This window comes from Vicia villosa, unplaced genomic scaffold, assembly GCF_029867415.1.
Source record: "Vicia villosa cultivar HV-30 ecotype Madison, WI unplaced genomic scaffold, Vvil1.0 ctg.000195F_1_1_2_unsc, whole genome shotgun sequence".
NCBI lineage: Eukaryota > Viridiplantae > Streptophyta > Magnoliopsida > Fabales > Fabaceae > Vicia > Vicia villosa.
In genome coordinates, this window is record NW_026705065.1 from 1 (window position 1) to 18,641 (window position 18,641).

Consider the following 18,641-nt stretch of genomic DNA (forward strand, 5'->3'; position numbering starts at 1 on the left):
TACCAGTTTGATTTAAACCATCATGGTTTAATGTTGAATACCTTTTGTGTGCCTCATGCAGTGGAATGGGTGTGGAAATAGGTGAGTGTATAGCATTAATGTCTCCTTGTATGGGGAATATTTTGTGAAAATAAAATTTATTAATAATATAGGGGTTTTCAAGGAAATTTATCAATTTAACAGTCTCTTATATAAAGGGCCACAAAAAATTATACGTGTCTCTTGTAAATAGGACCAGAGGGAGTAATAAGGAAACCAATTACCATAAATATATCAGACTCAACATCGTACTAGAAATAAATCACTATCGCATTGTGTTTAAATCCAGCTAACTACGAAAAGAAATAATCAGGGAGAAAATAATATAAACCACAAAACCTAATCAATGTCACATACCTTTAGTGGACGTAATACTCCCGTAACATATGGTGAATGCCTAACAGGTAGAGGTTTATTAGTCATCCTGTAAGTTGCTGTTATCCCCTTCATTTGTCTCAAGTCCTAGATTATTTTTGAACAAGCAAAAAATGAACAAACTGAAAGGTAATCGGGGGAAGCAAATGAATAAAAATAATGTCGAGAAAATCACAAAGATATTCATCCCGAGATTTGAATAATGCAACCAATTTAATGAATAAACATTGTAGAATACAACCTACCTCGACTGACTTTTCTACCAGTGACTCCACCACTGCTTTGACGACTAAAGGTTCTAAAGATTTCAAGGATTGACCACTCTGTAAAATGCTCTGCCTTACTGATTCAAGAACATCGGAGGAGCATGAAGATAAAACCTGGACCACATGTTGTAAGTAATCACCACGAACATGCTCCTCCAAACATCTGATATCATGAATAACCTACAAATGATTTCGCATCTGTTATGATTTCGCATCTGATATCATGAATAACTCAATTGTTATTTCATCATAGTATCATTTTTATGTATACCAAATCCTCAAACAGAACTTCAGAAAAAGTTTATTTAAAGTAGTGGATCCCCTAGATTTTCTTCAAGTCTTAAAGATACAGACACTAGTTAAGATCCCACGCAACTGTGATCGGGAGGGGGCTGAAACCATTTGATGCTAGAACTGACCCCTGAACCGGACTAAACCGGTGGAGAAAAGCCAAAAAAAAAAAAAACAAAGTGAAGGCATGATGCATACAAGGATAAAGTCATCTATGACAGCTGAAGCAGCCCATTCGCGCCCAGTGCTAGTGCTTGTACTGTGACTCTTGCGTGCAGTCAATCCAGATGACAGCCAATTTGAGTATCTGTAAGTTCAAAGAGAAGTTGGCTTATGTTTTGTCCGCAAAAGAGAAACACAAATTGTTAACATTCAACCTTAAACTGACCTAGAAAGAAGCTGCAAGGATAGGCGAAGGAACTTGTCAGAACAAGAAAGGACAAGAACATCTTCTCTCCAGCAAAATCTCAAACTATCCAACAGAGTTACACTTTGTTTTAGTGTTAAGTCTTGATAATTTGCTTCGCCGGGATCTAAATTTGGAATGGGGACAAGACTGGATGTTGTCAGTACAGAATCTAAAGACCCTGCTATTTCCTGAAATCTGAGGCAATTAAAGATATGAGTGAGATCCATATCACTAATAATTCAGGTATTCTTATAAAGTTATGACCATCTTAAAGAAGAGAATCACCTCAACGAAAAATACACTCCAAGATTCCATTGCTTCATGAACTCGGTATAAATAGTTTCGGATCGAAATTTAGCCACAGCAGATCTGGACGGACAGTGGCCTTGCATGAAATTAAATGACATGCATTAGTGAATATGTATAATCTTACTTGTATCAATAAATTTTAAAAATACATTGTTAAAACATGCATTAAATAAACAAAATTGTTTGACACTTGAAGGCCATGTCATTCTTTTTGTTTCTCAAGGTGAAAAGTAAGATTAGCTGAAAGGAGATATGACTACTACCTTCTAGAAAAGCCAAGAACTCCAAGCTAGAATTGTAATTTTTCAAGAACTCTGTTGGTCTTCCAGGAGAAAATGCACCTGGTTTTCCCTTCTGAATAGCAAAGAGGACCTCTCTAAGGATTGAATTGGCCAAGAAGTCAAAGACGTGTAAACCTGAATTTTCTGCACCAAATACCACACTTTAGATATGAAAATATAATGGTTTGATATGTAAGCATGATATATGTTGGCACAGCATAACGGCAGGCATGACCATAACTGACCAAGCTAACAGTACATGTAAAAAAAAGTGAAAGGTGATTTAATAAGTTATAAATCAAGAAGGATTAAGGACTGACATGGTCCAAGAAACCAATGCAGTATGACAGACTAAGGCTATTATGGATCCTAAAGTGGTAAGAAATAGTTAGACAAGGTACCAGCTGAAGAAATATCCAATAAAAATTTACAGTCTCTATCAATGCACTCCTTAATTTGTTGATAATCATTTTCAAGCCCATCCCCAGATGATCCAGCAGCCACAGCTGATGACCCATGTGGGATAATCTTCTGTATCAATGGAGCCACAACAGTAACTCGGAAGGTTTCTTCTGCATTCTTGGTGTTATCAATGGCAGCATATGCACGTAAGCAATTGTAAATTGCAGTTGCATCCCGGTGTTCAAGACCATCAACAAAGCAATGTCCCAGGCTTGCATCTACTAATAGGCTTGCATTTTGAATCCTCTTCTCCATATTCTCAATAAAAGGCAGGTTCTGTACTGGCAGAATAGAGAAAAAGAGATGAGCATGGAATGTACTATGATTTAAACAAAAATGATCAATTCTAAAATTAGAAGAAAGTTAAAATAAATACAAAGTATATCAATACGAGCAAAACTTCAAGGCACATATAATGCTATCAACCATCTGACACTTTGAATGTTACCCATTAATTCTTGGCAAGCTTTTACAAAAGTCATTTTTTTCTACTCGTTCATCATGACAATGTTGAAAATTGAAATAACAATGTTGAGAATCGGTTACAAATCAATTAGTATTGATTTGTATTCAATTAGTCATAAGTGTAAATTATATCATTACCTATTGTGTATACATATTTTGCATATAAATATACATTATGTGTGATCATATTCGACACACAGAAATACAATCACAACATGGTATCTAGAGCTGGTTGACCCACTGTCTTCCAGAGAATTTTTTTTTTTTCGTTTCCGCAAAACATCCGGCCATTCACGGCACTACACGAGCGCACCACCGCTCCTGACGACTTTTCCGGCGAAGTAACCATACTGTCGGCATCGTCTCCTTCCAATCGGCAGGTATCACAAATCGCCGCCGCGGTCCGCCTTACAACGCGCCCTCACACGCCTCTGTCGTCGCCGTTTTCGCCGCCGACATCGCCTTCCTGTGCTTTTTCCAGATTTGCTCTCGGTTTTTTGCATCCAAGCAACCAAAAATCATGGGAGATACCGATTCCGCCACTTTTACGAAGGTTCCACTTATCCCGTGTGAGAAACTCACCGGAACAGCCAATTATAATATATGGGCTGGTGCTGTCAAAATGTGGTTTCATGGTCAAGGACATGAAGATCACTTAACTACAAAAGCAGAAAATATTACCGCCGCCAAACGCGATAAGTGGAAACAAACAGATGCTTCTCTATGCACTGTGTTATGGTTTTCCATAGCAACTAATCTTCAAGCACAATACCAAGCCTTTACCACTTGCTATGAGGTTTGGGAAAAGGCTAAGAAAGTGTTCTCCAATGATGTCCATAATCTTTACAGCGTCATCACCAAACTCAACTCTTTGAAATTGGAGAATATGGATATGCAAGCCTATCTGAGTAAGCTTGACGCGTTAAAGGCAAATTTCACAACCCTAATGCCCTTTACCAAAGATCCAACAACTTATGCTGAACAACAAAGTAAGTATTTCATGATCGTGGCACTTGCCGGACTACCATCAGAGCTTGATTCTGTCCGGAACCAGATTTTATCAGGATCCAATGTTCCAAACTATGAAGCAGTTAGTGAACAACTATTGCGTTTGGCTACACCTCACGCCTTTGGACCGGTCTCCACTCCTTCTCCCACTGAATCATCTGCTCTTGCTTCCAACTATCATGGTCGTGGTGGACGAACCGGCGGAAGGGGTGGACAACGTCATGGTATTCGTTGTAACTATTGCAATCGTTACGGTCACATTGAAGCTGATTGTCGTACAAAGGCAAGAGAACAACAACGACAACCACGGGTCGCTGCCGTTGCTCAACCGGACAACACTAAAGACATTACAATTTCCGCCGCTGATTACAATGATTTTCTCCAATTCAAAGCAGCCCATCAACCATCATCATCTGTTGCTGTTGCTCAGTCGGGTAATCCTGTAGCCTTTGTATCTACATCTTCTCTTGGTCCTTGGGTCCTTGACTCTGGTGCCTCTGATCATATGACTGGTAATAAATCACTTTTATCTCACTTGTCTTATTCTGATTCTTTGCCTTCTGTCACTGTGGCTGATGGTTCTAAAATCAAAGTTCAAGGCCTCGGTCAGGCACACCCACTTCCAAACCTGTCTTTAGAGTCTGTTCTTTACATTCCTGGTTGTCCTTTTAACCTGATATCTGTTCATAAGCTTACTCATACTCTTGATTGTTCAGTCATTTTTTAATAATAATTCTGTTTATGTTCAGGATCGACGTACAGGACGGACGATTGGAGCAGGGAGTGAATCTGGAGGATTATATCATCTATCTCTACCGGTGGCATGTTCAATTTCGTCTCAAGACCTTACACATCAACGTTTGGGTCACCCTAGTCTTAATAAAATGCGTCTTTTAGTTCCTGGTTTTTCTAAGCTTTCATCTTTTGAGTGTCAGTCGTGTCAATTAGGCAAACATACTCGTAGTACTTACTGTCAACGAGTAAATAAAAGTGTTGCATCACCATTTGCTTTAGTTCATTCTGATATTTGGGGTCCTAGTCGTGTGAACTCTACCTTAGGATATTACTATTTTGTAACTTTCATCGATGATTTCTCACGATGTACTTGGTTATTTCTAATGAAAAATCGTTCAGATGTTTTCCAAATATTCCAAGAATTTTATGTTGAAATTAAAAATCAATTTAACACTTCCATTAAAATTTTACGTACTGATAATGCTCGTGAATATATGTCATCCCAGTTTCAATCTTTTTTAACATCACAGGGAATTATTCACCAATCATCATGTGCTCATACACCACAACAAAACGGTGTTGCCAAACGGAAGAATCGTCATTTAGTTGAAACCGCTCGGACTCTTTTACTTCACCATAATGTACCTTCTCGTTTTTGGGGTGATGCCATCCTCACAGCTTGTTATCTTATCAACCGAATGCCTTCATCGGTCCTTCAAGATCAAATTCCATACTCTATCTTGAATCCACAACATGACCTCTATCACATTCCGCTTCGCGTCTTTGGTTGCACATGCTTTGTTCATGATCTTAGTCCAGGTAAAGACAAACTCTCTGCCAAATCTCTAAAATGTATTTTTCTAGGCTACTCTCGTATACAAAAAGGATATCGTTGTTTCTGTCCTCAACTTCAACGGTACATTGTTTCCTCTGATGTTACATTCTTTGAAGGTTCCCCATTTTTCTCTGCCTCTGTGTCACCCGATGAGACTTGTAACTTAGATGCTCAAGATGTCCCTTCTGTCATTCCCATACCCATTAAACCTCCATTGCAGGTCTACCAGCGTCAGACACCCCGTCCATCGGAAGTTAGAGATGATATTAATCCACCAGCACCATCTCCTACTCCAACTGTTCCTCCAGCTACGTCACCTGAACTTGACCTCCCTATAGCATTACGAAAAGGTATTCGATCTCATACTCCAAATCCTAAATATGTTTGTGTTTTAAATTATGATCGTCTTTCTACTTCCTATGTGTCTTTTGTGTCTGCTTTGGATTCTGTGTCTATTCCTAAGTCTACAGGTGAAGCTATGACTGATCCCAATTGGCGTCAGGCGATGATGGAAGAAATGGCTGCATTGCATTCAAATAATACTTGGGATATTGTTACTTTACCTTCCGACAAAACTACAGTAGGATGTCGATGGGTTTATACAGTGAAGGTTGGACCAGATGGTAAAATCGATCGTTTTAAAGCTCGTTTGGTAGCCAAAGGATATACACAGATATTTGGTCTTGATTATGGTGACACTTTTTCTCCAGTGGCCAAGATTAGTTCAGTCCGTCTCTTCCTTGCAATGGCTGCTATTAATCATTGGCCGCTTCATCAATTAGACATTAAAAATGCCTTTTTACATGGAGAATTGGAGGAGGAAGTATATATGGACCAACCTCCAGGTTTTACCGTTCCCGGCAATTCTAGACTTGTCTGTAGGCTTCGTCGGTCTCTTTATGGGCTGAAACAGTCTCCACGTGCTTGGTTTGGTCGCTTCAGCTCTGCCTTGATACAATTTGGTATGACTAGATGTGAATCAGATCACTCGGTTTTCTTTCTTCTTTCCTCTACCGGTCAACGCATCTTTCTTGTGGTCTATGTTGATGACATTGTTATCACTGGAGATGATACAGAGGGTATCCAACGGCTCAAAACGCATCTTTTCAACAACTTTCAGACAAAAGATTTGGGTCCACTCAGATACTTCTTGGGTATTGAAGTTGCTCATTCCTCGTCAGGCATTGCAATTAACCAACGTAAGTATGCATTAGACATCCTCAATGAAACTGGTATGCTTGATTGTCGTCCAATTGATACTCCTATGGATCCCAACGTCAAGCTACTTTCGGGTCAGGGGGAGCTGTTGAAAGACCCGGGAAGATATCGACGTCTAGTGGGTAGACTCAATTATCTTACCGTCACCAGACCAGATATTACTTTTGCAGTGAGCATTGTGAGTCAATTTCTGAATGCTCCTTGTGATACTCATTGGAATGCAATTATTCGGATTCTCAGATATATAAAGAATGCACCAGGAAGAGGCCTATTATATGAAGATAAGGGTGATGCTAAAATCACGTGTTATTCCGACGCAGATTGGGCAGGATCACCGTCGGATAGGAGATCCACTTCTGGATATTGTGTTCTTATTGGAGGAAATATGATCTCATGGAGGAGCAAGAAACAAAACACAGTTGCACTATCTAGTGCTGAAGCTGAATATCGTGCTATGGCAGCAGCATCAAAGGAACTTGCGTGGCTCAAGAATTTACTCTCTGAACTTAAGTTGGGAGACCTTCAGGACACAAGACTCATATGCGACAATCAAGCGGCACTTCACATTGCATCCAATCCGGTATTCCATGAACGGACCAAACACATAGAAATAGATTGTCACTATGTAAGGGAAAAAGTACTATCAGGAGAAATAACCACAGAGTTCGTCAAATCTGAAGATCAATTGGCTGATATGTTTACCAAGTCTCTTAAGGGTTCTCGAGTGAATTATATTTGTAACAAGCTCGGATCATACGATATATACGATCCGGCTTGAGGGGGAGTGTTGAGAATCGGTTACAAATCAATTAGTATTGATTTGTATTCAATTAGTCATAAGTGTAAATTATATCATTACCTATTGTGTATACATATTTTGCATATAAATATACAGTATGTGTGATCATATTCGACACACAGAAATACAATCACAACAAACAAAATAGATAGTGACATGAGATATTTGATCATAGTAAAAAAAACATGGTTCTATTTTTATTTCTATTCAACAAATAGTCAAATGATTCCTCCAAACAAAGAGATACCAACATCAACCACACACATAATAGCTTCCTTTCTAGACTTTCTCACCCTGCAGTCCACTGACCCTGCCAACTACAATTGAAGCTAAATGAGCATGCGCATTAAACACAAACAGTAGATTATGGACCTGCAGTGCCTGGTGGTTCTGTATAGTAATTAAATACATATTAAATTAATTAATTTGACTAATCATATCTATAAATTACCTAACATGGCTATCATTGTCAGTTTTTTCCATTTCAGGTTCCTTTATTTTTTCCTTTCAGAATTCTTATTGGTCAGTGGTGTGTGTGTAAATAATAGTAACCAAAATAACAACCAACACATAGCATACAAAATAGTATACCATTGACCTCTCACGAAGCTTCTGTAAACAATTTCTACTTGGTTTTCTACAAAAAAAATTGGTGCCAACTAATTTATATTTTTTCTGGAAATTGGAGACACGAGTATAAAGGCACACAAACACAACATTCAAGTTTTCAGCAAAATGAAAAAATTAAAACAAACCTTTGCATGTGTAACATAGAATTTTAGCCTGTTCATCTCGCTGGCAATTCTTTCCAGCAGCATACTTTGAGTCTCTCTGACACTTGTGCCGTTCTCAACATGCTGCACAGAAACCCCATTGCTCAATGAATTTTTCTCCGGTAAACTCACATCTCCATTTGACCAGTCAGAGGGTACACTGGGAAGCTCTTTTATTAGTTTTTCAACCTGCAATTGTCAACGAATATGTTAGAAATTGGTTCTATTATGAATTAATTATGGGATAGATACTGTTTATTGAATAATATAGATGATAGGATAAAGAATAAAGAGAAATTAGAGTAGTTAAAGTAGTCATGACTCGTTAGAGTAATTAGCTAGCTAGTTAGTTAATTAATTGTTGGCAAGGTTGCTTTCTGTTTTAAGTTAGTTGCTTGTGACCCCTTGTCCCGTTCTATTGTATAGGAAATATATAAATTAAGGCTTCTACTCCTTTCGAAATCATCTTTGGCCTATCTTAGTTTTGATTGGTTTTATAACCAATGTAGGAGAGCTTGCTCTTTTAGCATTTCCTATTTTTTAACAAAAAGTGTTCTTCCAACTACTGGGTTCCTAACAACAGAATACTTACTCTGAGAATAACTTCCACAGAGGTCCTTATTTACAAGACAGAATTGCAACTGTCATAAACATACAAACAGTAACTGCAGAAAATTATCAACCTTTAGGAATTTGAGAGCTTAGTCTCTCCCAAACCAATCAAAATACTTTACAAAATATCCAACACCCTCTATCTGTTTCCTCCACTCATATTTATACTTATTTTAGTAAATAACTATCTTATTTAAATAACTACTACTACTACCTATTTTATCAAAGAACTGCTGCACAACAGAGGTAGTACTAGCAGAATATTGAGCCACTGCCTTCTTTCTCAACCCTAAAGCTTCCAAAACCAATGCAAGAAATGATTGTCAACATACAAATCTTATCAAATGTGATGCCCAGATGATGAAAAAGTTTCCCCCACAGGTTTAGAAACTTTCTTTGAAATAAACAAAAACCAAGCAATGTCATTGATTCTAGACTAGACCCTAACTAAAACTAAACAAACCTCACACACAGTAGCATAATAATCTTCCTACTCAAACAAATACACTGCATTATACTATGTAGTAAGATTGCACTATCGCTGTGGAAAATTGGTTCACTTTTCAGGAGGCAAAATTTATACTAAAGGCATAAAATTGATTTCTGCTAATTTGGATGATCTCGATTAAAATTAACTTTGCCGCCAAGATTGATTCTAACTCGAAGCTAGAATGTGGAGTTTTTGCTTCTACTGTTCCACAACTAATTTTTACCTATGAATTTAATGTATAACTCACTCTTACATGAATTGAATGTATCCAAATACAAATCACTTCACATTCAACTCACACTTAGCAAAAATCAAATTTTCATAATCAATTCACTCAAAATCAATTTTTCAAACAGCAAAACCAAAACACACACGAAATGCCATTAGATCTCACATCAAAAACCAAAAGCACTACCTTAGAAACAACGTGAAACGTATCAAGGAGAAGCTCCAAAGTCTCTCTCGCCGAAGCCGCTTCAGATCTTTGCTTCAAACCATTCTTAATAGCCACAAGCGACACATCCACAGATCCCCTAAACTGCTCAATCTTCTCCCTAAGCTCCACCAACGGTGCCCTCATCCTCACCACAGCAGCATCCACATCAACAAGCTTAGTACTTAGGTTAACAAAATCAGCGTAATCGCGGTTAATGAGATCAATGAGTTCATGATTCAGCGACGAAAGATAGTTGTTAAGCTCTGAACGGAGAGTGTCGAAGGGAACGAAGGTTCGGAGTTCGGAAATGTAGGATTCTGAATCGAAGTCAGGGGAGAGGAAGGATGCCGGTTTGAACCAGAGAGGGTGGGAGTCGAGTGGATCGGAGAAGAGGTTGGTGGCGGATCTGTGATGCGCTGGGATCGGATCCGCCATTTTGGTGAGGAATTTGTTTGAGATTTGGTCAGAAAATATGAATTTGTTTGTAGTTAGAAGTGGGAAATTCAGAACATAACTGTAAACGGCTCGCACTGGGATTTAGTCCTTCTTTTTGTAATCTCCACCGGCAATTTTACGTCGGAGATTTACCATAGATGAGTATAACTAAACTTGTCAAATTAAATAATATAATAATAATTGAATATAATTTTAATCATAAACATCTTCTACTATCTACCCAATATTATCAAATTGAGCATACTACTCAAATTAACCTTCTTCCAAACATACATTAACCTGCAAAAAGGGTGTTCCGGTAATTAACAAATTCATTTTTCTCTGTGTCCATGTGTGTTTCTCTTATTGGTCCATTCACTTGAAAATGTACTTTCCCTCCTTGCCTACTTAACTTTGTCTCCAGCTTCTCACACTTTTCCTTTCTTTCCTACGACTTCAACTCTGTTTCCGCACATAGCCCCTCCCTTCCAATCGTTTTTTTCTCCGTTCTTTTAGAGCTCTCTTCCGGCGCCGGTGAAGAACCCACCGTAAGGTAAGCGTTTCTCCTCCCTTCCAAGCGTTATCTCCCTTTTCGTGTACCGTCAACGTTGTTGTTTAAATGTTTTTTCGTTCTTCTGATTAAGTTTCATTCAGAATGTTTCAGAGCTCTATGACAAAGTAATGGTTTCGTGCTTCCTATTCAGTTTCATTCAGATTGTTTTTTCTTTGGCCTGACAAGTTATGCTTCCTTTTTACCACAGGAACAATGTCAAGGGCTCCCATTCTGATAAACGATCTGGTCAAGGGGAACCAAGTATGGAAAATGTTGATTAGGGTTGTTGATCTTTGGGTTGTTACTGAGAAAAATGGCCATCAACACCTTGAGATGGTCATTCAAGATGTAAAGGTATCATTTTTCCTAACATTCAAAACTGTTTGTTTGTGGTTTTTTAATTTATCACTGTTTTCTTTCTGTCATAACATCTACTCTTTTTGTTCATAGTTTTCCAAAAACCTTGCATTCTTCTGTGTATATGGTAGACTGACCATTACTAAAAAACTGTGTATATGGTAGACTGACCATTATTAAACAATGTTCTTCGCAGGCTGATAAGATTCATGTCACAAGTTGGAACAGAGATTTCACAAATTGGTCTGAACAACTGAAGGAGCATGAGACTTATATTATGTATAACGGAGAGCCCGTGGACAACGAAGGTCCTTTAAAAGTCTGTTCCCACCCACTCAAGATCGTCCTCAACGGAGGGACTACGATGATGAAGGCGGTGTTACCCGACATACCAACCCACAAGTTCATTTTTCATCCTATTGAAGACTTTCTCAAAGGGAACTACAAGCATGACATCTTATATGGTGAGCTAAGACTGTTTTTTTTTTGTGATATGCTTTCCTTTTTTTAATCTACTTATGTTAGCTAACATATCCATGAATTCAAATGTTTGTAATCTTGCTTTACTTGCTTCAAATATTTTAGATGTTATAGGGGTGTTGCAAGATGTTGTTAAGACACAAATGGGCGGTGGTGGTAGGAAATCTTGCGTCAATATTACCTTGCGAGATGTTGAAGGGAATGTTATCGAGGTGGCATTATGGGAAACTTACGGCAAGCAATTGATGATACTTTTGGTCTTCCGAGCAAAACTAACCAGCACCCCCTTCCGCTTCATGAAAACAACGTCGTTCGAGCTGGAAGTTCTTCTAATAGAGCCACATTAGTGTAATTATTTTTCTTTGGAACATACTGTTTCAACCATAGTTTTGATCTAATATGTCAACTGGCTATGTTTATATATTTCTAATGCATTGCCCATTTTCTGTGTCAATAGATGTCCACCGGAATCCAAGACAGCTCGGGGACGGCCTAGAAATCAATATGGAGTTCCAAATATGGCGCTTAACTTGTGCAGAAAGATTCCTACACCAACGAATACGCAACAAACTGACATGCAAACTCAGACCTCAAATGCAAACCCACAGCCTTGGTAGATTATTTGATCATGTTATTAAATTACCCTTCATACCACCTATGTATTTGTAAGACTGATTCTTACTAATCTTTGAGAATTGAATAGGTCTTCAGCATTCCCAAAACGTGGCAGGGGCAGGCCTAGGAAAAATACCAGTGCTCCTAACCTCCCTATGAATCATAATACAGAGGTATACAGCCAAACAATTAACAGGAAACAGTCTATTCCAAGTGAAGTCTGCAGATCAAGGTACCAAACTTGACATTCTAACCATTGCTTTGACAATTATTAATAATACTAACTCTCTATATATGCTGATTGGATATTTCACTCCCACAGCGAAGTTGTTAAACAATATGTCCATGGAATTCAAGTACCGCAAAATAGTGGCAGTCTTGGTCGTGACGAGTATACGCCGGTCTCAACGCCTACACATGCTCCCAACAATCGAAAGACGCCAACATGTCCAGTTTTTACACCTACGGTCAATTTGGATTTTAATAGCGACTCAGACAGTGATAGCGACTACGACCCCTTTGCAAGTAAGTTTAATAATGCCATATAGTGCACCGTATCTTTGGTTGAAATTCATTACTGTCCAGACAACCCTTTTTGGAAGTAAACTGTATCATTATTTGAAATTATTAACTGTCCCTTTTTGGAAGATGGCCATTATGTTTCAACTACACCCACACATGTGGTTATAGTCGTTTACTCGCTTTAAATTTTGTTTATCATAACATTACAGCATATCTATCAGAGGATGAGAACTTCTCGGAGGACGAAGATTATGATGCTCCTTTCATAATTCATGATAATGCTGCCGGCCATTCTCAAGGTAACATTTCTTAAACACAGCCAGTATAACACAAAAACAGTTATGCTTAAATATTCTATTTCTTCTAAAATAAGTTTCTTTTCCATACTTTTGTAGAATATTACGATATCGGATCCCCCCTTATTGAGTGCCGTTATTGTAAAGCGATGATGTGGTATCAAGAGAGAATGCATAAAAGTTCTCATTCCGCCAACCCACAGTTTATGATGTGTTGTGGAAACGGGAAAGTTGAACTCCCACTGCTTAGAGAGCCTCCGGAAACCCTTGCAAAACTTTTGTTTGATCACGAGAGTTTGGTTAGTCGCAAGTTCCAACAACAAATCCGAGTATACAACATGATGTTTGCATTCACGTCACCAGGGGCAAAGGTTGACAATCGATTTAACAATGGACGTGGGCCTCCAACACTAAGGATACAAGGTCAAACATGTCACCGAATAGGAAGTTTGTTGCCTCCGCAAGGTCAAAAACCTAAGTTTGCTCAGTTATATATTTATGACACGGAAAATGAAGTTGAAAATCGAATGCATGGACTAAGGTTATTTCTTTAAACCCTTCCCTGTCAATGTGGCATATATATATATATATATATCTCTTTTGTAAATTTTGTTACTGTTATAATATCTTTTCAATTAATATTCATTTTTTCTCCTTATCAAGGAACAAAGAAGATTTTGATCCGGAAGTTGTCAGTCGATTAGCAAGCATGTTGTATCAATTCAATCCTCATGCTAAAAGTTTTCAAATGGCTAAACAATGGTTAAATAATGGTGAAACTCCAAATTTAAAGCTACGGCTCATTTCAAACCGATCCACCGATGGCAGGGTCTATAATCAGCCAACCGTGTCTGAAGTGGCTGCTTTGGTTGTTGGTGACATTGACACCGCAGAAATGAGGGATATCATAATGCAGACAAAGGGAGGAAGACTTCAAAGAATCAACGAGCTTCATGCCGCTTACATGGCTTACCAGTATCCTTTGATATTTCCTTATGGTGAGGACGGTTATAGACCTGATGTTGCACATAGAGACTTGCCCGCCAACGAAAACAGCATAAGAAATAGGCTCACAATACGCGAATGGCTTGCCTTCCGCATTCAAACAAGGTTATGTGAGGCTAAGACTTTGTTATCTTCGAGAAGGTTGTTCCAACAATTCCTGGTTGATGGTTACACGATGTTAGAATCCGAGAAACTAGAATGGCTACGTAAAAATCAACCAAAGCTTCGAGTGACAAAGTACAACTCTTTAGAGAAAGAAGGCGATCAAAGTCAGGCGCCAGGAATAAGCATAGGTAAGCGAGTTGTTTTGCCTTCTTCCTTTGTTGGCGGCCGTAGGTTTATGGATCAGTTGTATTATGATGGGATGGCTATATGCAGTAAAGTCGGATTTCCCGATTTGTTTATTACTTTTACATGTAACCCAAATTGGCCGGAGATTCAAAGGGTTCTTGGACCTCTACATTTGAAGCCTCAAGATCGTCCGGATGTCATTTCAAGAGTTTTCAAAATCAAATTCGATCAACTCCTTTCAGATTTAACCAAAAAAGGAGTTCTTGGAAAAGTGCTTGCTTGTGAGTTACCTCTGTTCATTTACTTAAACATTTGAATGTGTTCGCTTTCATGATTTCTGATTTTCCTTTATTTATTCCGTGCTAGATATGTACACCATTGAGTTCCAAAAGAGAGGATTACCTCATGCCCATATATTGCTGTTTTTGCATCCTTCAAACAAATATCCAACGCCCGATGACATTGACAAGATCATTAGTGCGGAAGTACCAGACCCCAGAAGACACCCTCGGTTATACAATTTGGTAAAATCTCACATGGTCCATGGTCCTTGTGGTTTTGCAAATCTCAACTCACCTTGCATGAAGGATAACAAGTGCACCAAGTTTTATCCTAAGAAATTTCAGCCTACGACTATAGTGGATCACGAGGGATATCCGGTTTATAGGAGAAGAAACAACGGACACACAATTGAAAAGCACGGCATCATCTTTCATAGTGGTCATGTGGTTCCTCACAATCCAAGTTTGCTGTTGAAATACGAAGCCCACATCAACATGGAATGGTGCAACCAAAGTACTTCCATTAAATACCTTTTCAAATATATCAACAAAGGTTCGGACCGTATTTCTGCAATCATACAAGGACAGGACAAAAACAACGTTGACGAGATCAAGCAATATTTGGATTGTCGATACATCTCCCCGAGTGAGGCATGTTGGAGGATCTTTTCTTATTCTATACATGGAAGGAAGCCCGCTGTAGAGAGACTGTTTTTTCATTTGGAAGGTGAAAACTCCGTGTACTACAAAGACTACGAGCAAGTTGGTGATGTTTTACTCAAACCAAGTGTCACCGAGTCAATGTTTACATCTTGGTTTGAGGCAAACAAAACTTACGAGGAAGCAAGATTGCTAACTTATGGTGACTTCGTTTCTAAATTTGTTTATCATAAAAGAAGTCGGACTTGGAAGCCAAGGAAAAGAGGATATACCATTGGTCGACTCATTTGGGTTCCTCAAAGCACTGGTGAGTTGTTTTATTTAAGAATGATGCTCACTGTCACAAAGGGTCCTTTGTGCTATAAAGACATTAAGAAAGTTGATGGAAAGCAACTAAAAACTTATAGGGACGCTTGCTTTGCGATGGGATTTCTACAAGATGATCGAGAATTTGTCGAGGCTATCAAAGAGGCACATCTTTGGGGTTCCGGTCCATTTTTACGCAAGTTATTTGTGACAATGTTGTTATCTTCTTCCATGAACAGACCGGAACATATGTGGCGAAAGACTTGGATGTATTTATCAGATGGCATTCTCTACGAGCAACGCTTATTCACAAGAAATCAAGGTTTTTTTTTTTTACTCTCACTGTCATGTTTGTTTAGATATATTGCACCCTTCATGCATTTAATACTCTTGCTGCATAATACTGTTTCAATTTTACAGATAAGATGCATCCAATATATTAGAAAAGGAATATCCAAGTAACTTCATTTGCTTAGTATAAACCGTGAAGAACACCAGCATATAATAAATAAAAAACCTTGCCTATTTAAACATATATATGTCATTATGATTTGTGGGAGGTCAAACTTTGTACTACATGCTGAAAATGAATGATTAAGTGTAATTCACCATGTACACGCTTTTTTTATTTTATATTACAAGCAAACTTGCTGGTAGGTTACAATGTATGCCTGTGTTCAATGGAGACTATAGTGCACAAACCATGTCTCAGAACGTGTTTCCCGTTTTTTATGACTATCATATGCGAAATATATCACTGCCAGGTTGCATTAGCAATTTAGGAAATATGGAAAGTGAACGAAAGTGTGTCTCATTATGTTGCTAAACCTCTTCATTGAAAATACTGATTCATTGCCTATCATCCAAAAGTAACTATCATTACTACATTTGTCTGAATAAAAAACAGTTATCATCTCTAAAATGCATGACATTCTCTTATTACCAATTATGCTGTAGGTCTGACAATGAGCGATGCCGAGCTCAAAGAAAGGACACTTATGGCCATTGAGACACTTTTACAAAATAACAATCGAACTCTTAAAGACTTCAAGACAATGCCATATCCAAAAGATTTTGTCGTAGAGTTTACTGGAAATAGGCTACTTTACGATGAACTTCAGTATGAAGTTGTTGCTCAAAAACAAATTTTTGATACTTTGTATGCGTCTCTTACAGGTAAGTAGACTATATTAAATAAACATTTGAAAATACTTAAATTATATGTTTTTATTAACACTCTAATTTGATTTAACTATTATAAATAGATGAGCAACGGAGCATTTTTGAGGAAATCATGGATGCTGTAGAAAAGCAACAAGGTGGGGTGTTTTTTTTATATGGCTATGGTGGGAGTGGTAAGACCTTTATGTGGAACACTTTATCAGCAGCACTTAGGTCCAAAAAGAAAATTGTTTTGCCGGTTGCTTCAAGTGGAATTGCAAGTTTGTTGTTACCAGGAGGAAGAACAGCTCATTCTAGATTTAAGATTCCCGTTCCTACTTTAGAGACTTCTATTTGCAACATTGAAAAAAAAGATGATATTGCTGAGCTGCTTAAGTTTACGGATTTAATCATCTGGGATGAGGCTCCTATGGCTAACAAGTTTTGCTTCGAATCTTTGGACAAATCCTTAAAAGATATCATGAGTGGCCCCACACATGCATCTAAGAAAATATTTGGAGGCAAGGTTGTTGTTTTTGGTGGTGACTTCAGGCAAATTCTCCCTGTTATACCAAGAGGTACTAGATCTGATATTATCCATGCAACAATTAATGCTTCTTATATTTGGGATCATTGTAAAGTATTGAGACTTACAAAGAACATGAGATTGCAAAGTGGTCCACCTACTACTACAGCTGATGAGATTAGGAGCTTTTCTGAGTGGATTTTAAATATTGGAGATGGGACCATGTGTGAACCTAATGATGGTTATGCTGATATCTGTATTCCAAATGAGTTCATAATTTCAAACTTTTCAGATCCGATTCAGGCCATTGTTGAAGATACCTACCCTGATCTCATTCATAATTATCTTGATTCCAATTATCTTCAAAGTCGTGCGATTTTAGCTTCAACAATCGAAGTAGTTGATGATATCAACCAATATATCACTAACCTTCTTCCAGGTAGTCATATGCCACTTAGTTCATTTCCTAAATGTTAATCTTAAATATCTTTTGTACTATGATATTACCTTTTTTCTCTTAACATTATTAACTAATTATTGGTATTCTTCATGATGTAGGTGAAGAGAGAGAATACTTTAGTAGTGATTCCATTGATAGATCTGATGTAACTAACTTTGATGCATATGAGCATGTGACACCCGAGTTCTTGAACGCTCTTAAAACCTCAGGATTGCCTAACCATTCAATCAAGTTGAAAGTCGGGGCCACTATTATGTTAATGCGCAACCTGGATCAGTCAGAGGGCTTGTGCAACGGCACACGACTAACTGTAACCAGACTTGCTGCCCATGTCATTGAAGCGAAGATCATTTCTGGGAAAAATATTGGTAACATCTTTTATATTCCTAGAATGTCTTTATCCCCCTCACAGTCTCCATGGCCATTTAAATTGGTGAGACGCCAATTCCCAATCATTGTTTCCTTTGCCATGACTATTAACAAGTCACAGGGCCAGTCACTTGACAATGTGGGATTGTATTTGCCAAAGGAAGTTTTTAGTCATGGGCAATTGTATGTCGCTATCTCAAGAGTCAAATCCAAAAAGGGATTAAGGATTCTTATTCATGACAAAGAGAAACAACCTATGCTCTCTACCACCAATGTTGTTTTCAAGGAAGTCTTTCATAACATTTAAAAGGTTCGAGGCTACATATTATTTAGTACCAAACATGTATCAAATAGATTTACCACTTTGAATTGTTATTCATGTGCAATATAACTGAAATTCTGTTTTTTTTCATATCTTTCAGGTTATATTCATTCACTTCATTTTGGAATGTCATGTTGCTGCTCGACTTATTTTTTATAAGCTTTTGTAACTCTTTTTGTATTTCTCCGCTTATTTATAG

The 18,641-nt window shown here is 38.0% G+C and overlaps 2 protein-coding genes across 2 annotated transcripts; one reads left to right on the forward strand and one right to left on the reverse strand.

Annotated features, from left to right (window-relative positions):
• Window positions 1-12: 12 nt before the first annotated feature.
• Window positions 13-10,401, reverse strand: LOC131625234 (conserved oligomeric Golgi complex subunit 2-like). The gene is made up of 9 exons (XM_058896121.1): window positions 9,783-10,401; window positions 8,248-8,454; window positions 2,372-2,708; window positions 1,953-2,114; window positions 1,666-1,765; window positions 1,360-1,575; window positions 1,170-1,278; window positions 660-860; window positions 13-501 (listed from the first exon to the last, which is right to left on the reverse strand). The coding sequence occupies exons 1-9, from the start codon at window positions 10,236-10,238 to the stop codon at window positions 379-381; spliced, it is 1,911 nt and encodes a 636-aa protein (XP_058752104.1). The 5' UTR covers window positions 10,239-10,401; the 3' UTR covers window positions 13-378.
• Window positions 10,402-11,004: 603 nt separating this feature from the next.
• LOC131625231 (uncharacterized) lies at window positions 11,005-18,427 on the forward strand. Its single transcript, XM_058896118.1, has 13 exons — window positions 11,005-11,145; window positions 11,345-11,612; window positions 11,734-11,866; window positions 12,086-12,241; window positions 12,332-12,475; window positions 12,566-12,768; window positions 12,975-13,064; window positions 13,161-13,602; window positions 13,725-14,638; window positions 14,724-15,926; window positions 16,562-16,780; window positions 16,870-17,730; window positions 17,850-18,427. The coding sequence occupies exons 1-13, from the start codon at window positions 11,005-11,007 to the stop codon at window positions 18,425-18,427; spliced, it is 5,352 nt and encodes a 1,783-aa protein (XP_058752101.1).
• The last annotated feature ends 214 nt before the right edge of the window (window positions 18,428-18,641 follow it).